The sequence below is a fragment of the Mauremys mutica genome, chromosome 14, assembly GCF_020497125.1.
Source record: "Mauremys mutica isolate MM-2020 ecotype Southern chromosome 14, ASM2049712v1, whole genome shotgun sequence".
Lineage (NCBI taxonomy): Eukaryota > Metazoa > Chordata > Testudines > Geoemydidae > Mauremys > Mauremys mutica.
In genome coordinates, this window is record NC_059085.1 from 43312056 (window position 1) to 43339903 (window position 27848).

The following is a 27848-nucleotide window of genomic DNA, read 5'->3' on the forward strand; positions in this document are numbered from 1 at the left end:
CCTGCCCGGCCTCTGCCCAGGTGGTTAGTGTAAGGAGGGGAGAGAAGCCCCAGGGAGGAGGCAGAGGGTCCTTGGCTCCTGTGTCTCCGCTCACATGTGGAGAGCAGGGCAGGGCTCCCAGAGGTGCGGGAGGCAGATGTTGCCATGCTCGGGACTGGAGCCGTGGCCGGAGGGATTCTACTACGGGCAGGCAAGTTCCAGGCACCCGCCAGCTGCGAGCTGAGGCAGGGGCAGGTCAGCAGGCAAAGGGCACAAACCGGGGAGCCGGTGCCAGCCCTGGGCACTCAGCACCTGAAGGACTAAGGTGTGTCTGCTGCATGGGCTACGGCTCAGGTCTCGCTGGCCGCAGAGGGGCCAGCCAGCTCCAGGCCCGGGGCCCAGCGATCTCTGGGTGCTTTGCTGAGCAGGCTCGGAGGAGCTGGGACGGAAACAATGGGGGTGGCCGTTCCCCTCGGGCTGTGCAGAAGCCAGCTGACACCCAGGCATCGCTAATGCCACAGTGCAGAGAGGGGCCCGTCTCCGCCGCGCAGAGATGGGAGGAGAGCGTGCGGGCGGGTGGGCGGGCATGTGCCAAGCCGTCCCTTGCTTCGAAACTCATGTAACAGCAACAAAACCGGGTGTCGGGTGGGCAGCAGCAATGGCACTAGCCCAGAGGAGTTGGTTACGGTTGTGACCCCTGTTCCAAACGCTGGCTGCAGCCGGCTGCGGGGCTGCGGTGGGAGTGGCTGAAAACACAGAGCTGGGGCGATGCTCAGCAGAGAAGGGGGCGAAGGTGCAGGGGATGGGGTGGGTGTCAGGTGCCCCCCAGGCCGATACAGCTCTCCAGCCTGCGTGTGGAGGAACTAAATCTCACCAGGCCTCGTCTACAAACGCACCTTGTGCTGCTTCGACTGTCCGGGCACAATGGAAAAGGTACAAGCCCCGAGCGTGTGTAACCCACACACCTCCTGGGTGTGGTGCCCTGTCCCATCTAGCGGCACCGAGACCACTGAGAGAGCAATTAATGAGTCTGCGCTGCAGCCTGAGCTACCAGCCAGCTGGCTCTTAGCTCCTGCAATAGAGGCTCATGCACTAAGCTCCAGAGGTCCCCGGTTCCATCCTGTCCGCCGAGGCCCGGGCTCTGTTGGCGTTACCTGTGGACGCAGCTACCCTGGGAGAAATGTGCTTAGAGGAGTGTGGTTAGTCCTGTCCCAGCAGCAGAATAAAGCTCCGTTACCCTGCGTCCACGCCGGGGGTGACCCGGTGTAACTGTCGGTACCTGCCCCCCCTGCAAACATGGGGCACAGCACAGCCCTACTATCTGTCCCACAAGGAGCTGCCCCTCGCACCAGCGCACCCTTTTGGGTAGTGCTACGCGCCAGCCTTGCCTGGTGACAGTCCATGCCCAGGCTTCCCGGGGCTGAGGGCTCATGCCAGCCACTCAGATCCCCTGCCCCAAGGGGTCAGGCAGGGTGGGTGGGGCTCCCCCCCATGTGGGGGTGCTGGAGCATGGCTCCCAGGCTCCCTCACTTTCATCCCTTTCTTTCCAGACACAACGACCTCCCCTGGCAGCTGCTGAAAAAGTTTAACAACAGGCTAAGCGTGGCACCGGCAAACCTCACCCTGCTGAACGACACCCACACCAACATCCCCAAGCTGCAGAGCGGGCACGTGGGAGGGCAGGTAGGCTGCAGATCCCACGGGCACAGCCCACAGAGCCACAGCCACGCTTGCAGCAAACCCCCCCCCCCCCCCCCGCTCCAACCGGCAGCGCTCACGCCCCCGTGGAGGCAGCCGAGCAGGGGAACACAACCCTGACTCCAGGAGCATGGACTAGGCAGGGCTTTCCGACGCAATCCAGCCGAGGAGCCGTTATGAGTCTGACTCAGCCCGGTGCGGCAGGATTGCTCCCTGGAAAGCCCCGGTGGCAGGCAGCCGGCCCTCTCTCGGCTGAGCAATCGCTGGAGTTTTCCTGGGGCCAGAGGAAGCCAGCCCCTGTCACCCACCTACTGCCTGCGCTTCCCCAGCACGGCTGCTTTCACTTCCACCATGCTCAGGCTCCGGCTCCCTGATGCCCGGGGATCCAGCCCAGCCCCCAGGCAAAGCAGGGCCTCCCTTGCCACCTTCACAGCAGGTCCCAGAGGCTCTGAGCCCAGGGATGAAGCCAGGAGCTACCGACGCTCTGTGGCCATCAGCAGCTGCCTGACCTCTCTGGGTCTGTGCCCACCTGGTGAGAACCCTGCGGCAGCAGCTGGCGGCTTGTGCATGTCGCCCGCCCACCCAGTCCCAGATACCGAGGGAGCCCCACAGCTGGCTCTGGGATGGGTGTGGGTTGAAGGGGGCAATGAATGAAGCAAAGCAGCCGCCTGAGCAGCTGAAGGCTGCCCTGCCCCACGGCGCTGCCCCGCATGGAGGGCCGGGCTCCTTAACGCCCCCCTTGTCTCCCTGCTCAGTTCTGGGCGGCTTACGTGCCCTGCGATACCCAGAACAAAGACGCGGTGAAGCGAACGCTGGAGCAGATCGATGTCATTCACCGCATGTGTGACAAGTACCCCGAGGCCTTTGTGTGTGTCACCGACAGCACAGGTGAGCGATGGGGCGCGGCCCCTGCCCGGCTCCAGGGGGGGCGGGGGGTGCAGGAGCGGAGCGAGGACAGCCAGTGCTGCGTCCCAGCCCCGAATGAGCTGGGTGAGGGGGACCTCCCTGCCCAGCAGCCGCTGCCATGCTGCACCCAGCACCCTGCCAGGGCATGGGCCTTGCCAGCCCCTTGTATAGGGGAGTGTAGGGGGTTCGGCCAGGGCTCGTGCCCCCTCCGGGGCAGGGGGGAACCAGACCACCTCACTCCTTCGGTCAGGTGTGTCCGGGAACTAGCCTGGCTGGGCGGCAAACAGCCAATATGAGCCGGCCCCGGCCCTGGGTCAGGGCGGGCAACAAGCAGTCAGTAGCACAGGCCCTCGGGCAGGGCTGAGCAAACAGCTGAACAGCAAACCCCCAGGCTGCTGGCTCCGAGCGGCCTGGGAGAGGGGGTGACTGGCACCCGCTAGGTGAGTGGCAGGGCGGACGCAGGCCCACCCGCTCCACTGCGTCCCAGCCCGGGGCCCTAGCAGGGGCAGAGGACCCACTGCTGTGTCAGTGGGATCCTGACTGCAACACGCGGACATTGGCTCTGGCAGTGCTGCAGCCAGACTAGGGTGGGCTGCCCCCAGGCTACTTCCTACTTCCCCCTCTAGAGGTACCTGGGTCTGGACGGCGTCCTCCATGGGGTCACACTCCATGGGTTCCTCGGGGTAACTGGCACATGGCTGGCTCGGCAGCTCCTCGGGGTAACTGGCGTGCGGCTAGCTCGGCAGCTCCTCGGGGTAATTGGCGCGCGGCTGGCTCGGCAGCTCCTCGGGGTAACTGGCGCGCGGCTGGCTCGGCAGCGTCTCTGGGCTCGGGCTAGCATCAGGCATTGGCTGGTCTGGCCAGTCCTCGGGTCGGCTGCCAATTGCTGTGGTCTCCCAACTGGGAGCTACGCCACAGGCGTCTGGCCTCTCCGGTGGCTGTGTTCCAAGTGAGCTCTGTGAGTTTGGCTTTTATACTTCTGTGACGAAGTGGGAATGTTCATAATGTTTTCTCTGAATACTGTGTGGGTGCCTCAGTTTCCCCTCTGCCGTTCTTACGTATCTAGGTGGTGGGAGAAGGGGGTGTGATTGTTGCACAGCCCTAGAGGGCAGATGTGATGCTGGCTGGGCCGAAAATGGCCGACACTCTGTCTCCTGGCAACTAATGACCTGAGCCCCTCCTCTACAAAGGTGCCAACTGAAGGTGTTGGAGAACAGAGAGATCAGGTGACCTCCTGGCCCAGGAAAGGGACACAGCCCAGAGGAGGAGGGGCTGGAGGGTGAGTCAGTCTGGAGCTGGTTGGGGACAAGGAGTGAAGGGCAGACGTGGGGGTCTGGCTCACTGCCCCCCAGGATGGACCCAGCCGAGGGCTCCCGTTCGCTGTACCTACAAGCTCTGTTTTAGCCCGTGTTCCTGTCATCGAATAAACCTCTGTGTCACTGGCTGGCTGAGAGTCACGTCTGACTGCGAAGTGGGGGTGCAGGACCCTCTGGCTTCCCCAGGACCCCGCCTGGGCAGATCCGCTGTGGGAAGCGCATGGAGGGGCAGAGGATGCTGAATGCTCCAAGGTCAGACCCAGGAAGGTGGAAGCCGTGTGAGCTTCTCGCCCTGCAGACAGTCTGCTCACAGAGAGGAGACTTCCCCAGAGTCCTGCCTGGCTTTGTAGGGAATTTCCTGTCCTGCGCCTTGACTTCTGAGGGGCGGGCACAGGGTTCGCTGGCTCCTCCCACTTTGGTGTCCAGAGAGGCTCATCCCTCTCCGGGGCGGCAGGGAACCAGACCACCTCACTACAGGGAGGTAGTTCCCTGGTACCCTGCCATGTGTGTGTCTGGGGGGGCCGTCTCTCTCGGCAGACGTGCCTGCGCCGTGCAAAGCCCACTCAGGTTTCCAGCAGTCGGTAGCAGGGAGCTCAGGTTGTCAGGAGCCAGCCCCTCCGAGGTCTCCTACAAGGGTTGTCACGGAGTCCCCGGGCGATGCTCTGGAGCTGCTCCCCACAAAGCCAGTCAGGACTCTGGGGAGCCTCCTCGCCCTTGGAGCAGACTGTCTCCAGGGCAAGAGCTCCCACGGCTTCACCTCCTGGGTCTCTCCTTGGAGCATTCAGCATCCTCTGCCCCTCCGTGCGCTTCCCACAGCGAGTCCATCCAGGCGGGGTCCTGGGGAAGCCAGAGGGTCCTGCACCCCCACTTCACTTCGCAGTCAGACGTGACTCTCAGCCAGCCAGTAACACAGAGGTTTAGTAGATGACAGGAACATGGTCTAAAACAGAGCTTGTAGGTACAGCGAATCAGAGCCCTCAGCTGGATCCATTCTGGGGCCCAGCGAGCCAGACACCCACGTCTGCCCTCACTCCTCATCCTCAGCCAGCTCCCAAATGAAGACCCCTCCAGCCCCTCCTCTCTGGGCTGTGTCTCTTTCCCGGGCCAGGAGGTCACCTGACCTCTTTGTTCTCCCCCACCTTTAGCATCCCCTTGCAAGGGGAAGGGCCTGGCCATTAGTTGCCAGGAGACGGAGTGTCGGCCAGAGCTGAGGCCCCCCCACAGTATTCAGAGGAAACATTAAGAACAGCCCCACTTCGTCACACGGGTAGCTAGGGCCTGCCAGGCAGAAGGGGAGCTCAGCAGGTCTGGGGCAACCTGGCACCCATTAGCCGGCATGGTTGGCTGGGATTCCCCCTGCCCCTGACTCCAGGCTGGGAAATGCTGCTCTTCCAGGCATAGAAGACGCCTTCCGAGCAAAGAAGGTTGCCAGCTTGATTGGCGTGGAGGGCGGCCACTCCATGGACAGCAGCCTGGGCACCCTGCGGATGTTCTACCGGCTGGGGGTGCGCTACATGACCCTCACCCACAGCTGCAACACCCCCTGGTAAGGACCCCAGCGCTGGGGCACAGTGCAGCTTGCTGGGCCCAGTGGGGTCGGGATGCAGGGGGCAGAAGAACAGGGGCTGGTGGGTTTGGAACGACCTACAGGTGAGTGAGTCCCAGTGCATGTCCCGGTGCCCAGAGAGGGCCAATGCCTCTTCCTGCCCCGGTGCTGGCACTCGGGGGTGGGCAGCAGCCTAGGGCCAGTAAGTAGCTCAGGCCACGTGGGCTCACCAGGAGCTGGCCTGATGTGTGTGCTCTGGCTCGCAGGGCGGACAACTGGCTGGTGGACACGGACCAGGAGCAGCCCGTCCACAACGGCCTGTCGCAATTCGGGAAGGTGAGTGGGAACGGCCCCTGCCTGAGGGAATGGAGGCCGACCTCCCCACGCCCATACATGGGGTAGGGAGCTCTCAGCTGGAGGCCCTTGTGGGGACGGGGAGGGGATAGAGCCCCCCCACTTCTCCAGCCAGGGACCGGCCGTTCTGGAAGGGGCGCTGCTGGCACCTCAGGGGCTGCTCCTGCCACGTCCCAGAGCACGGCCCGCCAGGCGTGCTGCTGCAGGGGCTGTTCCAGCCCGGCTCCCACCGTGGCAGCTTCCAATCCCTGGCCATGTTCCCAAAGCCACTGCAGTGTTTCCAGGCCAGCAGCAGCCTGGCAGTGCAAACTCCTGACCCCGCTGCACGGCCTCTCTGGGACGCCTAGTGCCCCATTGTCATCCCCCTGCCCCAGGACCCCGGTTAGCCAAGACTCAGCTGCGGCCCCTGTGATTTGCCAAGGGCAGAGAAACCTGGCTGCTGCTCACCTCCAGTGCCGGATGGTTTCTGTGCCCCTGCCCAGCTCTCGGCTGGCACTGGGGGGTGAAGTTCAGATCCTGTGGGCTGACTCCCCCCCATGTTATCCCAGGGGCCCCGGAGCCCTGCCGTCTGCCCCACTGCACCGTCCCATTCCTAAAGCGCCATACGGCTCTGCCCATGGAGTCCCCCAACCCTGCTCACCCCGATTTACCCACACGCAGGGCACTGCCAGCCGGGGCAGCTCACAGACCCAGGGGCCAGAGGAAAGCGTGAGCTGGTGGAAGTTGACACGTAGGTGGGCGCTCCTGTCCCTGTCCTGTCTTACCCTCGTCCCCGTTCGATGCGCTGCCTCCCCGGCCCCTCAGTGGGCGGGTCCCCTGGCTCAGACCCCCCGCGCCGCGCCCAGGGGGAGGGGCGAGGTCCCATTCACTCGGGCAGGTGGGGTGAGGCTAAGTGGGTGAGGAGGGGTGCCCAGGAGAACATGCAGGTCCCACTGCTCAGAGTCGGCAGGGCCCTGATGTGGCCTGTGCCTAGCCGGAGGGGCCCGCACACTCAGTACCTGTCTCTCATCCGCTCCCCTAGCGCGTAGTCCAGGAAATGAACCGCCTGGGCATGCTGGTCGACCTGGCCCACGTGTCTGTGCAGACAATGGAGGACGCCCTGGAGGTTTCCAAAGCTCCTGTTATATTCAGCCACTCGTCAGCCTATGAGCTCTGCAGAAGCAGGCGCAACGTGCCTGATGACATCCTCCGCAGGGTGGTAAGATGGCCTGGACATGCAGAGTGATGAGCGTTTCCTCCAGCACACGAGACCTGGGCAGACAGCTCCGACTCAGGCAGAGAGGGACCAGCTCTTGGACAGGAGCAGCTCCTGCAGAGACAGCCACTAGGCAAAACTGGCACGAGCCACCGGTGCTCTCCCCCAAGCAGGGGTCAGGATGGATGTAGTATAGCAGGCCCTGCTGGGAGCCCAGGCGCTAGGGGCCAGGGGCGAGATCCCGGGCTTGAGGGGCCAGGGGCAGGATCCCATGGTGGGATCCTGGGCATGAGGGGGCAGGATCCTGGGTGCAAGGGGCCAGGGGGGATCCCTGGCATGAGGGGCTAGGGGTGGGAACCTGGGCGCAAGGGGACAGGGGCAGGATCCCAGACACGAGGGGCCACGGGTGGGAACCCGGCCTGTGGTAACAACAGGCTGGGAGTGAGAACCTAAGTGTCTGAGCTGGAGGCGCTGACGGTGCCTCGTGCAGCCTGCCGGCTGGATCACTGCAGGGAGGGTCCAGGGCTCTGAATGGAGAGCACAGCGAGCAGCACCACCGCCGGCTCCTCCTGCACTGGGGCACTGGGCTGCCCGGCCCAGAGAGCCCTCACCTGCTGCAGCCTTTAGGAACTCGTGTGCACGGGCGGTGGGTACCATGGGCGGCTAAGGCTCCCCTAACCCAGGCCAGGGCCCCGCCCTCGCTCCCCTTCTCCCTAGGCCGGTCCGGGGGTCAAGGCAGCTGCACGGGCTGGCTGGTGGCCCAGTGCTTGGGGGTCAGGCCGGCCAGTGCAGCCAGGGGCGGACCAGTGGGCGGCTCGGGGCTCCTCCAGTCATGGGCGGTCTCAGGGCTCCAGCAGGTGGGGGGCGGGGCCGGCTGTCTAGCCTCCCCAAAAGGGGGGTTCACCCGCTGCCCATGCCCGCATGTCTCTGCCTGCAGAACCAGACGGGCGGCCTGGTGATGGTGAACTTCTACAACTTGTACGTGTCCTGCAACAAGGAGGCTGCCAACCTGTCCCAGGTCGCAGGTGAGTCTGGCACCAGCCCTGAGGGACGTGGGGGGGTCCCGCACACTGGGCCTTGCCCGCTCACCTCTGGCACGTCCCCCCCGCAGATCACCTGGATCACGTCAAGAAGGTGGCCGGCTCCGCGGCGGTTGGCTTTGGCGGGGACTACGATGGCGTGACCGCGTAAGGACTGGCCCATGGAGGGGAGATGGGGAGAGCTTCCTAACCCCACACAACAGCCAGCCCCCTGCAGCACTGGCAGGGCCATCTCTGAGCCACACCCAGCCATGCAGGCTGGGGCCCACGGCACCCCAGAGCAGGCTGACCTGGGGCCTGCCCTCCTGCAGGCCCCTCCCCTGCGCTTGCCCCAGAGCCTGGGCGTCTCCCTCCACCCACTGGGCTCCAGGGAGACGCTGGCGAGGCCTCGAGGGGCTGCAGGTTGCTTTGCTGCCCAGAAACGGGTCATGGCTGGTCACTGAGCCTAGGAGAGAAACGTCCCCCTCGCACCAGGCCCCTGCCCGGCCCCCAGCTCTGGAACCAAGGCCTGGGGCAGCTCCTGGTACCAAGGCTCTGCAGCTCCCCCCGGCCACCTCAGCCCCTTGGCTCAGGGGCCCTGCGCAAAGGCGTCCCGAGCGAGTCTCTCCCTCCGGGGCAGTGCACGCAGACGGGAGGCCCTGTGTGAGCCAGCTCCCAAGGACACTTGTCTGGGCAGCACCTCCTGGACGCCACAGTGCCCTGGGCTGGGTGCCTGTTCGCAGGCCTCACCGCCGCTCCCAGCTGTGGGGCTCATCTGCTTGGGCTCCCCAAGGCAGAACCCATTAGTAAGAGTCCCACGCCTGGGCTAGCAATAAGGCGCATTGCCAGGGAGGGGCTCTGGGGGCCGCACACTTCATAGCTCCTGGGGGCTGAGCTCATGGTACATCCCAGGGGCTCCTGGCGTCCCCCCACCAGCTCCCTGTGGGCCCCATCCCTCTATAGTGCCCAGGCCCCTCTAGGGCATGGACTCCCTGCAGCTTCCCCCCAGACCAGGGTTCTGTGCAACCCACCTTCCCCTCCCTCCCCATACCAGGGCCCCCCATGCCAGGGGCTGGGCACACCCCCCGTTTCCTCTCCCCCCATTCTTTTTTCTCTGGGGAAATAAGCCCTCCAGGCTGGTACCAGTGACATACTCCTGGCGGGACACGCAGAGCTGAGCTGGGAGAAGCGTTAGCCGGGAAAGCACTGGTAGGGGCCATGAACCAGGCAGGGCTGTGCTACGGCACTGGCAGCCTTCCTGGGTCCCCCATTGCCCCCTTTGACTTTCTGATGTCCCCCAGAATCAACGGGGATCCACCCCCTGCTGCCTGGGCCCTTGCCTGCAGTGCTGGAAGCCGTCCCCTGAGGCAGCCTGGCTCTGTCTGGCTCACACGCTAACCGCTGACCCCCAGGATCCCTGAGTGCAAAACCTTTGCAAGTTGGGCCAGCTGAGCGTGGGAACCACGTCGGCAGGGGAGTCCCGTGGCCTGAGCTCCGCAGGGGTCAGGCTGGTCACCGTGCTTCCAGCTGGCCTGCTAAACTCCAGCCCAAGCTGTGAGCTCAGTGCTTTCCGGCATCCTGCAGGGTTCCCCAGGGGCTGGAGGATGTTTCCAAATACCCAGACTTAATAGCTGAGTTACGGAGGAGGAACTGGACAGAAACCGAAGTGAAAGCTGCCCTTGCCGTGAACCTGCTGAGAGTCTTCAAGAAGGTGGAGGAGGTGAGTGAGAGGAGATGGGAGAGTCGCTGCTCGGAGCGCTGCGCCCCCCCCACCCCACCTTACTGCAGGGCCAGATGCCTGCCTGGGCCATCGCGGGACGGGGGCACATCTCCATGAACCACGCTGCAGCCTGGCCCTAACCCAGCAGTGCTGCCATGGGGCTCTGTGCCCCCACCCTGCACCTGCCATGCTGATCCTGCCCCACAGCTCTGTCCCCATCCCACAGCCCCGGCCCCCGGCTCCAAGCCCCACTCCGCGGCACAGCCCCGGCCCCGGCCCCAGCCCCTGGCTCCGAGCCCCGCTCCGCGGCACAGCCCCGGCCCCAGCCCCTGGCTCCGAGCCCCAGCACCAGCCCCAGCCCCCGGCTCCGAGCCCCGCTCCCCGGCACAGCCCCGGCCCCAGCCCCTGGCTCCGAGCCCCAGCACCAGCCCCAGCCCCCGGCTCCGAGCCCCGCTCCCCGGCACAGCCCCGGCCCCCGGCTCCGAGCCCCGCTCCCCGGCACAGCCCCGGCCCCCGGCTCCGAGCCCCGCTCCACGGCACAGCCCCGGCCCCGGGCTCCGAGCCCCACTCCGCGGCACAGCCCCGGCCCCAGCCCCCGGCTCCGAGCCCCAGCCCTGCTCCGCGGCACAGCCCCGGCCCCAGCCCCCGGCTCCGAGCCCCGGTCCCCGGCACAGCCCCAGCCCCAGCCCCGAGCCCCGCTCCCCGGCACAGCCCCAGCCCCGAGCCCTGCTCCGTGGCACAGCCCCGCCCCGGCCCCCGGCTCCGCGGCACAGCCCCGGCCCCCGGCTCCGCGGCACTGCCCTGGGCCCCGGCCCCCGGCTCCGCGCCCCGCTCCGCGGCACGGCCCCGTCCCCAGCCCCCAGCCCCCAGCTCTGAGCCCCAGCACCAGCCCCAGCCCCCGGCTCCGAGCCCCAGCCCCCGGCTCCGAGCCCCGCTCCCCGGCACAGGCACAGCCCCAGCCCTGGCCCCAGCCCCCGGCTCCGAGCCCCGCTCCACAGCACAGCCCCGGCCTCCGAGCCCCGCTCCGCGGCACAGCCCCGGCCCCAGCCCCCGGCTCCCAGCCCCGCTCCGCGGCACAGCCCCGGCCCCAGCCCCAGCCCCCAGCTCTGAGCCCCAGCCCCAGCCCCGCTCCCTGGCACAGCCCCAGCCCCAGCCCCGAGCCCCGCTCCCCGGCACAGCCCCAGCCCCCGGCTCCGAGCCCCGCTCCGTGGCACAGCCCCGGCCCCGGCCCCAGCCCCCGGCTCCGAGCCCCGCTCCGCGGCACGGCCTCGGCCCCGCGGCACAGCCCCGGCTCCGAGCCCCGCGGCACAGACCCAACCCCGGCCCCCGGCTCCGAGCCCTGCTCCGCGGCACAGACCCAGACCCGGCCCCGGCCCCCGGCTCCGAGCCCTGCTCCGCGGCACAGCCCCGGCCCCAGCCCCCGGCTCCGCGCCCCGGCCCCCAGCCCCCGGCTCCGCGGCACAGCCCCAGCCCCCGGCTCCGAGCCCCGGCCCCCAGCCCCCGGCTCCGAGCCCTGCTCCGCGGCACAGCCCCAACGCCGGCCCCTGGCTCCTTGGCCCCCCTCTGCAGCACACTGTGAGCGGCTGACTTTCCTTTCCCCGTTAGGTGAGGGACAGCCTGTCCCAGGAGCCCCCTGACGATGAGCCGATTGCGTACGAGGAACTGGAAGGGCAGTGCAGAACCAGCTATGGGTACCCCGCCCGTGACAGCGCCAGCCCCCCCAGCATGCTGCCAGCCGCTCTCATCGTCCCCCTCCTTTACTCCCTCCGCCTGTAGAGCTCTGGAAGCAGACCCCCCCTTCTCACTTCTGAGCCAGCCTGTGGGGGCAGGGGGGAGTGCCGGGGACTCCCCACCGCTCTGGGGCTGGCCCCGAAGGGGAGCCCAGCAGAGCACTGCTGCCCCGCCGTCCCCCAGTCTCACTGGGCCCACAGGGGGTGAGGTTCAGTCCTGCCATGATCGAAGCCGGGTTAAGTGGCCACGCCCCAGCCTAGGCCCCACTGTTCACCTCTGGGCACCATGCGGCTTTTCCTGGGGAGTGAACCCACTCAGCTGAGCTAACACGACTTAGCCCTGTCCCCACCCCCTTCTGCCCTTTGGCACCCAGCTGGCGCCTGCAAGCCGGAATTAAAGCTGAGGCTCCGCTCCGCTCCCTGCTGTCTGTCTAGTCTATGACCTAGGACCAGCCACACCTCCCCGAAGCAGCCCCCAGCTTTCCACCAGGCTGAAGGCAGGAGCAGGACCTGGCTCCTGGATAAAAGCCCCTTTAGAAGAGCCTTTTATCCTGGTTCTTCCCAAGACAAAGCTCGGTGGCCTGGAGCAGAGCCCGCCTGTGGCACCAGAGGTGGAGCTGAGCAGCCCTTGGGGCTACAAGGCTAGGGTGGGAGGAGAGCCCAGCTGCAAGTGCAGAGCAGGGGGGAGGGGGGGGATCTGTGGCAGCCTTGACATGGGGAAGGCACTGTGCAGCCGTGAATCATTAGCTAATTAGCTGGCCAATCAATCATCCTGTTAGCAATTTCCTCTAACATTTAAAGAACAGCCTGTCTTTACAGCGGAGGCGGCAACGGACACCTGGTAACCAGCCCGCAAAGCGAGCTATCTTCCTGTTGCATTTGCAAGTTGGCTGCAGTACAGAGCCCCCACCCGCCAGCGAAACTGGCAAGGACACATAGCGATCCTGGGCCTCTGCCTACCCCTCACCAGGCCCCTCCAGAGAGGCAGGCACTGGAGCCTTCTACCCCCGCTGCAAGATGGAGGAGTGGGGCGCTCAGACAGTGGCCCTTTCATCCTCCATTCAACCCCAGCCTGGCTCAGGGGCCTGCTGGTGGGGGTGGGGGACCCATCACTGCTCAGCCCAGAGCGGGGGGCTAAATGGGTTGAGTCAGGCTCAAAGTTCCCCCACCTCCCCCGGAAGCCATGCTGGTGCTTTCACCAAGTGCCCGGGCCTTGGGACAAGCCAGCAGGGCACACGCTGCCTCTGGAAAGAGGGCTAGGGCTGGAAACCCCACACAACACAGGGTTAGTATTCCCCTGGGAGGGGCCAGAATGCCAGAGCTGAGGTCTGGAGCCCTCCAGTATCTGCAGAGCAGGGACCCACCTGAGCCTGGCAGTGCCAGCGTCCCCAGGCCCTCCTCCCGTGAAGGGATGCCCTCAGCTGGGCCATGCTGCATGTACTTGGAGCTGAAGGCACCAACTCCTACTGATGCAGGATTCGGCCCTTCCGTTTGATGGCCCCTGCTGACCCGAGCAGCCCCTGCTGCTGACCCCTCATGCCTCCTGCAGAAGTGGCAGTGCTGGCTCTCCCGCCTTCCCGCCAGGGGAAGGGAGCCTTGTTCCCTGCACTGGTTGACACTAGACCTGGCTCGGTTGTTGAGGAGCTTTGCTGTCCTCGAGAGTTCTCTGCATTGCAAACCCCCGTACGCAGGGCTGGGGAATTGGCTCTGGGCACCAGTCAGAACGGAGGGGACCAAGGAACGGAGCTACCCCAAGAGCTGCAAGGAACTGAAGCAGCTGAAGGATCAGTGGGAAAAGCCTGCAGCGCCCACTCTTGATGACAAGCCAGATAAGGAACCGTCTCCACCCACCATTTCCAGGAGGAGCCAAGAACAAGTTCTCTCAGAACTGGCTAGGGTGTGGAAGTTCCTCCCCACCCAACACTTGCTGACACCACAGCAGCCCCTGGCCACTCAGCCCACAGGTATGTTTTATACTCAAGAGCTGCCTGCGAGACCATGATCTTGATAAACATCCTGCACGGCTCAAGCGCCTGCTGCAGCAGAGTTGGATGCAACAGGTTGAGAGGCTCAGTTCTGCTATGCAAGAGGAAGAGGTGAAGAATCTGCAGCATGCAGCCTCCTGGGACCTGTAGCCAGCAGGGGGAGAGGCTGCTCTGCGAGGCATTGCTTAGCAGAGGGCTCCCCTGCGCGGTACAGCGAATTACAGCACCCCCGACACTGCCTCTGAGGAGCAAGGTACGGTGGGGAGGGTTCTCTCCCCATCCATGGCAGCATGGGGCTGCCTGGATCCTTCGGAAAGGTGCAACGTCCCAGAAATCAGAGCTGGAGAAGATAGGTTAGGGATCCCCCTGTCCAGCCCCTGGGGCCAGGGCATGACTCTTCCTTACAACATGTTTGCTAGTGCTTGGCCGAGCCAGGTAAATCTAGCATCAAAAGAAGAGGGGTTGGTGGGGGGAATCAGAAAGCTCCATGTCACACAAGGAGCAGGAGCAGCCTGGCAAGAGCCCATTGAGAGGCAGGGCTGGTGGATTCCCTCCCCGAGCCGGGGGTCAGACTGAGACAGGCCAGTGTCAGCAGTGCCACGAGACCCGAGACCAGCACACTGCATTTGCTTCTCCTAGCCAGGCCGCTTCCCGTGACGGCTCCACATCTCAGCGGGGCCCTGGGCAGAAGCTGACGCTCCATGGAACGCCGACAGGCTGATTTTCAGGGACACCCCCTTTATTTAAAACGCAGAGTAGACTTTACAGTGTTCATTTCAAAACCAGCAAAGGAAAGCAGCGTTGTAAACACACACAGACAGCACCGCGCTCACTTACAGAGGGCAGGATCTCCTCCCCAGGGCAAAGGCCAGGCCAGCCCCTTCTCCCGATTTCACACAGCTGCCAAGAGCGGAGCTGGGCAGGGGTAGGCCATGTCCACAAGGTAGGAGCGGGGGGGCTAGTGCGCGCTGTGCCGCCTGAAAACACCCCGGCTGGGTGGAACAAGATGTTCACAGTTGCCCCAGGCCAGCCTGCCCTTCAACCCCCGTTAAAAGCCTCTCCCTGGGGTTGCCCTGGAAAGCTCTGCTCAGATTTTCAGGGAGGCTCCTGCGTTTTACCCACCTGGCTCTGACTGACGCACAGAGACCAAACACGGGGTCCCAAGCGAGTCCAGGACCCTGCCAGGATTAGAAACAAAGCCCCTGAGCTCACCTACAGCCCCAGCTTCCTCCTCAGTCCTGCGTCTCCTCTGTCACCGGGGGGGGGGGCGGCCGCAGCTGGACTCAAACAGCCCAGCTCGGGGTAATCGCAAAAGGGAGGCGAACGTGCATCTTCCAAGGCCACGAGACGCGGAGGGAAAATATCAGAGAGATGTCAAAGTGTGTCCGCACGCAAGTGCTGCAGAACCCCCAGCCTGCCGACTCTGTACCCCAGCGACATGCCTTCTGACAGAGCGGCAAGGCCAGCTCCCAGGCTGCACCGGACGCTCTCAGGGGCAAGGGTGATGGGGAGTGTCTGATGCCATCTGCCTCCCCTGCTCCCTAACCAAAGAGAAGCAGGTCCCTTAGCACATCTGCGAGAAGCACTGGACACTTAACACTTCGAGACAGTTAATGAATTGTGAGCCAGCCCTCCCTGTGAAACCAGCCCTCCAGCCCCAGGGCCGTTCGTCACAGTAACCACTCCCTACTTTAGCTGCTGCCGAACACATGCGCCATGTTGTGGGTGTGCCAGATGTGCGCTGCACTGACTCCGGCACAGTGGTACCAGAGTCCCAGCACATGGCAGCTAGTGTGGAGCCAGCAGGGATGGGGGTTAAAACTCCTCGGAATGGGAACCTGGCTCAGCAGCAAGCTGGGCTCAGATCTCCCCTCGCTACCTCCCGCTCCCCCGGCGCTGCCTCCGACCATTACACGGAGCTGGGCTGCAGAGGAGGCTGAGTGTGAGAAGTGACACCGTACGCCTCCCAAAGCTCTCACGCCTGGGGCTGAGGAAAGTGTGGGGGCCAATCCTTCCTTCTCAGCCTGGCTCCCGGGCCTGCAGTGTCGACTGGGTTAAAGGAAGTGACGAGCTTACACTCAGTCACCAGTGGAGCTGGGGCATCTCGTCAGCCCTGAGGAAGGGAGCGGAGGCGGGGGAAAGAGATCCAAGAGGTAAAGGCAACAGAGGTATTGGGGGGGGGGGAGGGGAAGGTACAACATCCGCTGGGACAGTGGAGACATCCTCACCATTCACAGGAGGGGCTGGACATTTGCTCCGCTGTCATGCTGCCAGCGACAGAGCTGGGAGACAGACCACGCCCCAGCATTCCCAGCAGACAGCGCTGCACCGTGAACGCTGCCGGGCTGGAGCAGCTCAGGACAGCTTCGCTCCCTGGGGTGGCATGCATGAAGAACCCCAGATCTCAGTGGTCACAGCGTGTGGTTGTGGAGGCAAACTTCTCAAAGGTCACTTAACGGTGAGAAAATCCAGGGCAGGCAACGTGACAAGCAGTGCCAGGGCTAAGAGTTGGCAAAGCGAGATCCCTGCACGCTGGGCATGGCACTGGGATCCCTATCGTCTCAATGCTACAGGCGCTGCACCAGGGACTAGCCGATAACTGGGAATATGGATGTACTAGACGCCACTACATAGATTTGTGCCCTTCAGCCAAGGCAGCTGCCTCGCCCATGAATCACTACCAATGTGCATGTACGCCCCGGGCGGGCTCCCCTTCCCCTCAGCTACAACAGGCAATGGGGAAGGAAGGGGCTTAGATGGAAATGGGAAGGAGCCATGGCCCTACCTGCTGCAAGCTGTTCGTAGGAGGGTCACCCACAGCAAACCACACTGTGGCTAAAAGAGCCAATGTACAAGAGGTGGAGAGAAAGATGCACTACACGTTTGCTAGAGATACACCCATCAGGAGATGGTCAGGCACCCAGTGTCCCATCGGAACATGCACTTCCCCTTTCAACAAGATCTCCATGTAGTGTTAGAATCAAAGCAGCATCTTCACTCCCCCTAGAGGCCCAGGATGCAGAGAGGCAGTGGTAGCGCTGCTTTAAAGACAAGTGCCCTGAACACTCTGCCGCCAAAGGCCAGAGCAAGGTCACGCTCACTCGGCAAACCTCTTCCTGCTGCCTCTTCAGGGAATAGTCATCATCAGAAAAGACCAAAGAGTCCACCGCAGAAGAACAGGCTCTGAAGGAGTGGCTTGCTGGTTCTGGTTTTGCTAGCAGAAGGCCAGAGCAGGGATGGAGTGGGAGCTTTGGGGGGCGGCTCTCCCACATGTTCCCACTCGATGCACAATCAGTAGGGGAACAGTGATCATCCAGAACAACGGGAGACTTTAATTCCGCAAGGCAGCCAGTCTGGAAGAAACAGCACAAGAGAGTCAAAGGGGAGCACGGAACACGGGAGCTGCTTCCAAGTGAACCCGGAGAGCACGGGGGGAGCTCGCTGGAGAACTGGGCACTACGCCCCGTGATGGAATGAGTCTGAATGGGCGAGGAGGTGGTTTGCAGGGACAGAAGTCTCCCCCTGGAGCACAGATAATTTACGTTCTAGCGGGGGAGTTACCAGCACCTTCCAACACAGCCAATGCATTTCCTGCGCTCAGGCCAGAGCGGCCCCAGCAGCGAAACACAGGCGTGTTTAACGGCACGGCAATGTGACGCCACCGGCCAGGAAGGGAAGAGTATGATGCCACTGGAGCCCAAAGAGACCCGGGGCTCAGCACATGCACCCACACCCCCTGCAGCACCGGGGGCAATGCGAACTCTGACCTCAGCAGACAGAGCAGCAGGTGCACTGCAAGCACGTGGGAGGATGGGGAGAAAGCCTCTGTGCTGGAAACACCTTTGGGCTCCGATGGGACACAGGACAAGCCCCTTCCAGCCGCCGGGGGGGAGTATCAGGCAGGGCTCTGTGCAGAAGCAGTTGGGCTGCTTCCTGGGGGCGGTCTGGAATAGTGTTTAGAGTGCAAAGGCTGGATGCTCCATTTGTCATCTCATAACCTATCTGATGGGCCCACGAGCGAGGAGAAAGAACAGCATCTCCCTTCATCGCAGAGCCCTGGAGCCAGGACCACGCCGTCTCAGGTGTGTGCGGCGTGACAGACACTCAGTCATCTTCAGCAAGAGGCACCGTCCAGCCGCACCACACGACGCAGCCAGGTGAGGGTCTCCATTTCTCAGGGTCTGTAAAACGCCTCCCACCCTGAGGACACTCACACCAGACCCACCGCTCCTCTCTGTGCTTCAGACAGCCCAAAGCGAGAGAACCTGGAGAGAGTCTGGCGGCTGTGCAGCGACTTCTGGGAAAGGGCGGGGGGAGCTGCGTACAGCCAGGAACTGCAGGGCTCCGTTCTCCGAGGGCCCTCTCACGGTAGCTGCATGCAGAGCTGCAGGGATGGGGAGGAGGAAGCGGAGCTCACCAGCAATAGGAGGTGGCCTCAAGCCTCTTCCGGGGAGGTTCCAGAGAGACAGCCTGTTTGAAGGTCAGTGCCAAGCACACCCAGAGCAGCATCAACTGTGCAAGGCAAGCACGGGCCTGGACCACTCCCACCATCTGGTTACTGAGCTGAGCAAGCAACACCTTCTACCACCTCCACTCCCCGGTGCTCCCCCAGCCCCACTGCTAGTAGAATCAGGAAGCCCCTCTCCTCTGTGGAGCACGACACGGTACGCTGCCTATACATGGCTCCTCTGGAGCTTTGCTAGGCTCCACCATGCATGGGGACGCGAGAGCCCAGAGGTTGCTCCAATAGCTGGCTTCCCTCCCAGCCGTACCTTCTTTCTGAATTACCCCGGACTAGCTGTGAAAGAGATGCCTGGGGGCAGTTCAAGCTGCCAGGACCAGGAAGCCCAGGGACACAATCACACCAAGGGACGTAGGGGAGAGAAAGAACCTTCGGGACAGCTGGTCTTCCTGGGTGCGGACAGAGCTCTCCCCCACGGCCGAAGCCCCCTCGGGGAGCTGGTTGAGTTGGTCCATGATCTCCAAGCCATTCTCCTCAGCAATCTGCACAATGAGGCTGTCCACCTGCTCCTGCGGCGTGGTCAGGGTGGTAGCAGAGCTCATGGAGTCCTCCATCACCTACAATGGGCAGAGTGAGTATCTGAAGCAGAGCCACCATCTGGCTCCATTGAAGAACCCACCCAGCCCACGTTCCTGCCTGTAGGAGCCAGTTACAGATCTCGAATTTGGCCCATTGCTCTCCTCCCCATCCTTGTCAGCCTGACAGCTAGGCCTTAGGACAGGAGGATGGGTTGGAGCCAGAGAGATCTTGAGGCCCCTAGACATCAGAGTACCACCCAGCACCTGACAGCACACAGCTGTATGAAGCATTAGGGACCCATCTGTCCATGTTAGCCTCCAACCTGCCTCAGGTTCTCAGTGAAGCTTTCAGATACTGTAGATATGGTCAGACACTTGCACAGGGGCTTTTCCTTGCCGTCAGGGGCAGCTCTCGTCTCCTGGTTAGAGACATTGCCCATCCAGGGTCAAGGCAATATTCAAGACTGAGCTCAAGGCCGGCTCTACTTGGGAGCATGGAACGTTCTAGACTGCTCCCAGACTGATCAGGTCAAAGGTTGATCGAAACAGAACATGAGCTACAATCACTCATGTGGCCCAGCCCCTTGAGCATGCTGGAGAGAGCGGGGAAATCAAACAAGCCAGAGACCATCATGATGAGAAGGATGGACTGGCCTGTGGGTGAGGCACTGGACTGTGACTCAGGAGCTCTGGGTTCAGTTCCTAGCTCTGACAGACTCCCCATGTGATCTGGGGCAAGGCACCTAGTTCCTTGTCTGTACCATTACTCCTGGGGGAATTCTGCCCCACTGCTCACATGCAGAATTCATATCCCCCGCAGATTTTTTTTTCTCTGCAGAAAATGGATTGTATCAGAGAGGCACTGCAGTTACACCTTTCACTCACCAGGGGCTGCTGTGGCACCAGAAAAGAGGGAGGCCGGCTCATGGCTGGAGCAGCGGAGAAAAGGCTGCTTTTCTCACAGTGCCCTGCCCACAGGGTCAGGTGTGGAGGCATGGGATATGGGAGGGATGGACAACACGGGGCACACAGGGCTGCTGTGGTGGGGGTCACAGACTGGGGCTCAGAAGGGCTAGTGGAGGTGGCACAGGCACTAGTGGGGTGACAGCATTGAGCTGGGGCTGAATGGGAGTTGATGTGAAGGACCACATGGGGACAGGGGCAGATGTGCCTGACTGAATGAAGCTAGGGGTCTACATAGGGGAGGCTCCCCAACAATCCCTCCCCCACCCCCGCATGCAAAAAACCCGTTCCATATTTCTCCCACCCACACTGAACAATTGTTCCAGTTCGCTACCAGGCTTCTTCCCAGCAATTACTTCCTTCTCCCATATCTCCTCCATTACCCCGACTCCCCAAACCCTTTGCACTGCTTCTGAGGGGTGCGGGAAATACGTTTCTGTAGTGTGGTTTAAGTGAATTACTGAATGTTCTGTATTAATATGCCTAGGGAGGAATCTAATTGTCAAAAAACATTTCCTGAATCTTTTTTGTTGTCTGCATTGTTACAGACACACTTGCTGATGGGTATTTTGAAATAAATTATCAAAATAATTGAAAGTAGCGTGATTATATTGTATTATTTTTACAAATACAATAAGCAGAATTTTGCTAAATTTTAAAATATTGTGTGCAGAATTTTTAATTTTTTGGCACATAATTCTCCCAGGAATATGCCATGGGGACAAGACTTTCTGCACCCTTCGTCTGTGTGTGTCTGCCTGCTTTGATCACAAGCTCTTTGGGACAGAGAATCTCCATGTGCAGCTCCTAACCCAAGAGAACCCTGATCTTCCTTGATGAGCTACTATAGACCAGAGCTCTGGAAACAACTGAGCCATTAATCCAAGTCCACATCTGGGAGCAAGGGAAGGGCCTTGTGTCTGAGCCCATGATGGTGGGGCGATACAGTTCTCTCTGCTGCATCCTCCCAGCCTCCAACGAGTAAATTCTTCCCGCCGCCCAGCAGTCTACCCCCAGGCGAGCGAGTGCAGAGCACTTACCGAGGTGTGAACATCCAAGTTCTGAACCTGATGCTCAAATTTATCCATCACCGCCGAGACCTTCTGCAGGTCCATGGAGCTCAGAGCTTTGTCCAAGGCCTTGGTCACCTGAGCCATATTTTTAGTCACCTGTAACAGGAGGTTGGAAAATATACACACCAAACAAAGTTGACACAAATGTCCCAGTTCAGAGTGGGAGCCAAGCCTGGCCAAAAGCAATTTAGTGTTACTGGCATTTCCACCACAGGTCAGCGACGTCCTGCCGTGAATAGCGGGGACTCTCAGCTCAGACTGGCTGCAGAGTTTTAGAATTGTGCACATGCAACCGAATGCACGATTACTGAAAATGCACATGCAAGTGACCCGCTAGCCTTCTAGCTGTCACGGTGCACATCTGAATTGCACCTGGCATCTACTGCACACACAAATGAGACACACGCATCGTTTTCATACACAGCCCTGGAAATCTGCCCTTTAACAGTACAGAGGCAACTTCACCATGACAGTCACATGAAAATAGTTGCCATGCCCATGAGCTTTCTATGCATGGGCTTCATGCATTTTTAGCACAGCCTCCTGCTATTTCTCCACTGAACACTTCGGTGTTCATACCGGAAATGTTACTCCAAACGTTAGTACAAACACCGTGAAGGCAGGAGCTCCAGCCCACCAGGCACAATGTGCTTCACGGGCTGTTCTTGCTGCCTGTCCTCTCTCTAAGCTGGGCCACATAACTCCAGGAAGTCCAGGTGGGACTCTAGTGTTGGTCCTGTGGCTCACAGTGAAGAGAGATTTCAGACAGAATCCGAAGAGGGAACAAGCATCCTCAGCTCCCAGCAAAATCCAAAGGACTTGAGGGTGCTCAGTACCTTGCAGAAGAGAACTCTAACCCCCAATTCCCTGCACACAAGCATGCATGGACACCTGATTAAGGCAGGGGAGTGATTCCAGGGACACACCTTCCAAGCCTGCAGACTCAAATATGGATGAAGCCACAAATGAAGCAAGTTTGAGGGTCTCATTTCTGGTCCCCCAGTGAAATGTACTGGTCACATCACAAGGCAATCACACCCACACTAGCATTTCAGCAGCTGTGGCAGTCTGCCAATGCCCGGTCTAGCCCCGGGCCCTGACCAAATTCCAGTTTGAGGGTGGAAGGCGTTATAGCACCTGCCAACACTAAAGCTCAGTTCTAACGAAGTTACAAAAGAAGAGAGGAACGTCGTCAGGGGAGGGATGGGCCAATAGTCTCTATCTGTACAAGGACAGGAAACAGCCCCTGTCCTCCAGGGATACACCTGAGACGACAAAGCCTCTTACCCCCTTCATGGTCACTGCTGTCTGCACCTTGGAGACCACGGCATCCACTCGGGAAGCCATCCGAAGCCAGTTTAAACCTTCGTTCTTCTTCCGGATTGCATTCTCTGCATAGACGCGAGCACATTCTACGTTCTTCTGCTGAAGGGCCTGGAACATGGAAGGGAAAAGATTTGCAGGAGGAATCCATTTTGCTTCACACAGACACAAATGTCTCCCATTTCCACCCAAGGGATGTCATGCAGAAATCTCTATCGTCTGTGTTCTTTACAAAGGGACTTTGGTGTTTGCTTGGATCAGGATTAGTGGAGCCTAGGATGGACGGGATTAGGGTTGAGGCTAGGAGATTTGGGGATATCAGGATGGCCTATTGCGCCTGGCACATCAATCAATGACATTAACATTAAAGTCAATGGGGCAGGGATGGCTCCCAGCCAAGTGCTGCCATTAACCAGAAGCTGTTAATATCCAGGGTGCTATTACGTGGAATCTACTATAATTCCTTGTGTTAATCCCTCTGATCCAGAGCCATGGACTGACAGCACAGGCTCAAGGGTGTGACGGCTGAAACAACACCTAGCCATCAGAGACTTTACTTTCATCTCCACCAGGGAGTTCCACCACCTCCACAGAGTTCAGCCGTACTGGCTACCTTCTTGACTTTGGCTTGCTCAGTCTTCGAGTCCTTCTCGGCCTTCTTGGCTAGCTTCTCCAGCTGCTTTGCTGTGAACTAAGAGAAACAGACTTCAGTGCTCGGCCATGAAAGGGTCAAACAGTAACACAATCAAAGGCTCCCACAACTCTCACAAAAGCCCACAGGCTGTCCTAGCAAAGCATGTGTACGGTGCCTGCAGCGTCTGCTGGCACTGCCTCAGCTGCCTTTGCAGGCTGTCTTGTCCTTTATCCAACCTAAACGCAGTGAGCTTGGCTGGGCAGGTGCCATAGTTATGGCCGTGTCTGGGCACACAGCCAGCGGAGGCAGCAAGAGGAAAGGGACTCAGTGAGCTGCAGTAGCCCCTTTGGCTGACTGATGGAGCAGAGCTGGAGCGCTATGAAGGAAGGCCTGGCTTCCTTGGCCAGACAGGTAGGACCTGTGGCATGGTACTGGCTAAAGCATGTTGTCCTCTCTCTCCTGCTGCGAAATACACAGAAGTAGCAAGCAGTGGAGGCACTTGGGATTTCAGCCCCCTGGTTTAAGAGGCAGGGACCTGGGGGCTCTCAGTGAGGTGTCTGGAACATACTCCTTAGCTTGGGTTCAGGGACCTTCAGGGCATGCTCACAGGCTCACTTCTCAAGGCGTTTTCAGAGGTGAGTGACAGGGACTGATTGGTGCTTGAGGGGAGTGATGGGAAGGAGTCTGCTCTGGACTTGGCATAGTCTTTCCTTCCTATCCCCTGCCACGCATGACAGTTCTGGGTTGGGTTTACACTGCCTATGCGGCTGCAGAACAGGTGATAAGAGTTCTCTAGATAAATAGCTCCCCCTTCCTGTTGTGGCTGGGAACTGCAGAGGCAGAGTTGCAGCTGTTATTTTAAACAGATTTTCATAGAGGCGGAGCTCTGGGGGGAGGGATTTCTGTCTCCCCTCTGGGAACGGAGGTGGTTTTTGGTACCATACATATTCCACCTCTCTTCATTAGCACAGAGCACAGGAGAACATGGGCTACAGGTTCCTGTTACATTGAATCCAATTACCAGGTGAAGAGCCCGTCCAGCCTAATGCACTTAACTGATTTGCAACATAATCGATGATGTCTTCAGGGTCTAAATCACAGCAGCGCTAGGGAGCTCTGCACTGCCCCCTCCCCCAGAATGAGAGACACGAGTTCCTGTTCTTTCACCACCACAGCCTTAAATATTGGGATCTTTATGTAGCTGTTGACCTCTCCCCAGCCCCTGTGGACAGAAAGCCCAGTGACGCCCCCACCCTGGGAGACTATCACACCCCTGCTGGAGGGAGAGCACTGGAAGGAGGAGATAAAGCCTTGAGAAGACAGAACAATGAAGGCAATAGGAGTTGACGGTAGGAAGGAAGGTTCTGGGAGAGGTTTCTCCAAGTCAGTAAACTCTCCATCAAGTGGGTGAGAGAAGGTCAGAGCAGAAGGCATTTGAGAAGCCAAATTTAAACACAAGGAATAAACCTAGACCCATAGTAGCTGCCTCTTAAAGATGATCAACCCTAGCGTCCGGCTGTTGGAGGAGCCCACAAAACACCTGACTAGTACAGGGTCTGGTAGTCAGCTAGGCTCGTAAGCAGCCTGTACCAGGAAGAAAGTTCGGTTGTGTACAGACCTACCAGCCATACCACAAGACACCATAAGAGGGTCTTAGAGCAACAGTTCAGCTGAGCTTGTCGACTTTCAATTGACCAAGGCCACGCAGGGCAGCCCGTGCTGGGAGGTGTATAATAATGAATCCCCATGCAGGGGCAGAAAGCAAAATCCTGTAATGGACACACTCACCTTCAGCTGGAAGAGTGTATCTGAAACGAGAGAGGAGGTGACTAAGATCACAGTGGGTTTTTAGAGTCGCTGTCAGTAACATAAAGGTCACACAATCTTTCACCCAAGGAACTGTGCTTTGGGAGGTACCTTCTATGATGAGTCTCCCCAGTTCACACACTGCCCCCTTCCCCTTAAAAGCATCACACCAATGTTCCTTTTGCCTGAAGGGGGCTGGACAGGCTGAGATTGTGCTGCTCGCACATCCCAATACCACCACCACGATTGTTCAGAAGAGTCTCTTCTGGGCAAGCAGAGGCCTCCACTGCACTCTCAGCCTTTGCTGAGGACTCCTCAGGCTACCTAGCTACGGTGCTCCATATGGCTTCCATCACCCTAGTATGTAGGCACCTCCCAATCTTTATCCAGGGCCATTATCCCCTTGTACAAATGGGGAACAGAGGCACAAGGAAACTAAGTGACATGCCCAAGGGCAAACAGAAAGCTGGTAGCAGAGCAAGGACTTGAACCTAGGTCTCCCAGGTCACAGCTAGTGCCTAACCACTAGGCCAATCCTTCCTCTCCTGTCATTCTAGAGCACAGAAGCAGAAACTCCTGTGTTAAAGGCCTGTCTACACATAGCTGACCAACCTCTGCTGGAGTCTCATTTGGCTACAACTGAACTCAAACGACACTGACGCTGATTTTTAAATGGTTGTAAGGCCAGTGGTGATCGGACCATTGTACACAGTAAGGGACTGAAAAAACTACCTAGAATGGAATATGAGACATTTCAGAGAGCTTGTTAAAAAAGCTGTTGGAGGGTTTTATTGGAGACACTCCCACAGGATTGACTCCTGCTTTCAATGTCATGACTAATCAATGAGGGTCAGGCATATGCACGGCTAACGAAGGCCCTGAGCACCCAGGATAACAGGAGTGCTATCTGAACTGCTCGGCTGGGGACTGGCTCAGAATACTGAAGGAGCCATACAAGCTAGTGAATTATCCCTTGGATACAGCTCTTTGAAATAAATGGACTCACTGAACATTAGATACTGAAATATTCACTGGAAAAAATTATCTACCATAAGTTAATGTATATCTGGCAAGTATCACAGCATCCACGGTACAGGCCAGTGGCTTCACTATGCAGTTCTCTCTCAATTTGACATACCTCATGCATGGGACCTTAATCCTGGAGTGCAGCTAACAGAAACCACATTCTGTCTTGCAACTAACAAGTGACTCATCAGAAGGCAGCTTCATGGCTTTTATTGAAATAGCTGTGTTACTTGTCACTGTGGTTTCTCTGATTACAATTACACGGTGACCTTTGACCCAGAACCTGGCACACCCCAGATATGCCTGTAAATAACTCTCAGCCAGCTTCACCCGGCCAGTTTCATGCAAGAGGAAGTGGCTCAGTTCAGCAATTCTAAATACATTTTAGTTTTCTTAAATACCTGGACCTATTTCAATTCATCAGAAAAGCCAGGGCCAAACAAGCTGCCCTTGAGTTTTCTCTCTCCCTGACCAATGTAGCACAGGCCCTCGGGCTGCACTTACCCACCCCAGCTTTACCCAGTGCCACACACCTGACAGGGTCTCCACCATCCTCCTCAGGAGCCGACTGGCCAGGACGACTGAGCAGAGCCCTGCAGGTAACCCCCAGGACTCCCCTACGATCACAGGGCAGGCCCCACTCTGGGATCACAGGGAACTCCCTCTCCCATGATGTCACCAATAGATTTCCCTCTCCCCTCCCCAATGGCCACCACCACCCCCACAACCCCACCTCTGAGCTGGCCCTGACCTCCTGCCCCCTAGGTCCCAGGCCCAGCTCCCTGATCCAACTCTGACCTGCCCAGCCCCACCAGTCCCAGCCCCCTAACCCAGACCTGCCCTCCCCGACCCTGCTGGTCCCAGTCCCAGCCTCCTGACCTCCTTCCCCTCCCCCCCAGCCCAGCCCAATCCCACCCCGCCGGTCCCAGCCCCCTGACATCCCTCCCCTCCCCCCAGCCCCAGGCCAAGTCCCCTGACCCAGCCCTGACCTGCCCCCCCCACCCTGCCGGTCCCGGTCCCAGCCTCCTAACCTCCTTCCCCTCCCCCCCAGCCCAGCCCAGCCCAACCCCACCCCGCTGGTCCCAGCCCCCTGACCTCCCTCCCCTCCGGCCCAGGCCCCTGACATCCCTCCCCTCCCCCCAGCCCCAGGCCAAGTCCCCTGACCCAGCCCTGACCTGCCCCCTAACCCAGACCTGCCCTCCCCCACCCTGCCGGTCCCGGTCCCAGTCCCAGCCCCCTGACCTCCCTCCCCTCCCCACCCCAGCCCCAGTCCCCTAACCCAGACCTGCCCTCCCCCACCCTGCCGGTCCCGGTCCCGGTCCCGGTCCCAGCCTCCTGACCTCCTTCCCCTCCCCCCCAGCCCAGCCCAACCCCACCCTGCCGGTCCCAGCCCCCTGACCTCCCTCCCCCAGCCCAACCCCACCCCACCCCGCTGGTCCCAGCCCCCTAACCCAGACCTGCCCTCCCCGACCCTGCTGGTCCCGGTCCCAGCCTCCTGACCTCCTTCCCCTCCCCCCCAGCCCAGCCCCACCCCGCCGGTCCCAGCCCCCTGACCTCCCCCCCCCCCAGCCCCAGGCCAAGTCCCCTGACCCAGCCCTGACCTGCCCCCTAACCCAGACCTGCCCTCCCCCACCCTGCCGGTCCCGGTCCCGGTCCCGGTCCCAGGCCCCTGACCTCCTTCCCCTCCCAGCCCCGGCCCCGGCCCTAACCCGCCCCTGCCCGTGCCCCACCCCACCAGTCCCGGCCCCCTAACCCAGACCTGCCCTCCCGCACCCCGTCGGCCCCAGGCCCAGCCCCCTGACCGGGACCTGCCCCCCCGCTCCCCATCCCCTCCTCTGCCTCGGGAACCGCCGGAGCCCCGCGGCGCGGCTCGGGCCGAATAGCGCCCAGCCCCCCCGGATGGGGGCGTCTCTCTCTTACCGTCCATCTCGGCAGCTACCGCTTCCCGGTTCTCCAGACACTTCCGGATTGTTGCGTCATCACTCCGCTTGTTCTCGCGAGGTTTCCCCCCCCAGCCCTGGTCCGTTCAACGCATGCGTAAATGGAGGAGGGTTTTCCACAGCGAAGCCAGGCTGGGGGCGGGGGCGTCACGTGACCAGGGCGAGGCTCATGCGCCCCTCCCCACAACGCCCTCCTCCCGCTGCAGCAGCCCACGTGGCTCCCGGAGCCCCGCCTCCTGTGTGGTCTTGCCCAGTCGCCCCTGCTCCGTGCCTCAGTTTCCCCATCTGTAGCGTGGGATTGGTGAGGGAGCCCCTGGACTGTAGGTGGGGAGGAGCCAGGGGGGCGGGGCTCGCAGGGGGAGCGACGGGGACAGGGAAGGGCAGAGCAGGGGAATAGGTTACAGCCAGTGGTGGAAGCAGAAATCATTTCTTGCCGGTACTGCACTCATGGGAGGGACACAATGGGGAGCACGGGGCCCTCCCCATGTGACTCCTCCCAGCCCGGGTCCCCCACACTCTCCCCATCCCCCTGACACCCTCCCTTGTATATAGAAATGTCAACATGCTTAACTACTCACTTCCCCCCAATACCTAG

The 27848-nt window shown here is 60.8% G+C and overlaps 3 protein-coding genes across 4 annotated transcripts in view; 1 reads left to right on the forward strand and 2 right to left on the reverse strand.

Annotated features, from left to right (window-relative positions):
• The window catches only part of LOC123349537 (sulfotransferase 2B1-like), a 22349-nt gene extending 18582 nt beyond the window's left edge, over positions 1-3767 (reverse strand). Inside the window, exon 1 of the mRNA XM_044987691.1 lies at positions 3216-3767. The gene's annotated coding sequence lies outside the window, so the exon portion shown is untranslated. The remainder of the gene's footprint in view (positions 1-3215) is intronic.
• DPEP1 (dipeptidase 1) overlaps positions 1-12054 on the forward strand; it is an 18421-nt gene extending 6367 nt beyond the window's left edge. The window contains exons 2-10 of one of the 2 annotated variants that reach the window (XM_044987687.1): positions 1530-1662; positions 2433-2565; positions 5295-5445; positions 5712-5781; positions 6821-6997; positions 7932-8019; positions 8106-8181; positions 9598-9733; positions 11339-12054. In XM_044987687.1, the coding sequence (XP_044843622.1) occupies positions 1530-1662; positions 2433-2565; positions 5295-5445; positions 5712-5781; positions 6821-6997; positions 7932-8019; positions 8106-8181; positions 9598-9733; positions 11339-11509 (1135 nt within the window). In that variant the 3' untranslated portion in view covers positions 11510-12054. Of the gene's footprint in view, positions 1-1476; positions 1663-2432; positions 2566-5294; positions 5446-5711; positions 5782-6820; positions 6998-7931; positions 8020-8105; positions 8182-9597; positions 9734-11338 lie in introns of those variants that run through there. The other variant, XM_044987686.1, reaches the window with a different exon arrangement.
• A 2115-nt stretch (positions 12055-14169) lies between these two features.
• Positions 14170-27359, reverse strand: CHMP1A (charged multivesicular body protein 1A). Its single transcript, XM_044987175.1, has 7 exons — positions 27234-27359; positions 24270-24289; positions 22461-22538; positions 21812-21958; positions 20492-20620; positions 18340-18527; positions 14170-16801 (listed from the first exon to the last, which is right to left on the reverse strand). The coding sequence occupies exons 1-7, from the start codon at positions 27238-27240 to the stop codon at positions 16780-16782; spliced, it is 591 nt and encodes a 196-aa protein (XP_044843110.1). The 5' UTR covers positions 27241-27359; the 3' UTR covers positions 14170-16779.
• Between the last annotated feature and the right edge of the window lie 489 nt (positions 27360-27848).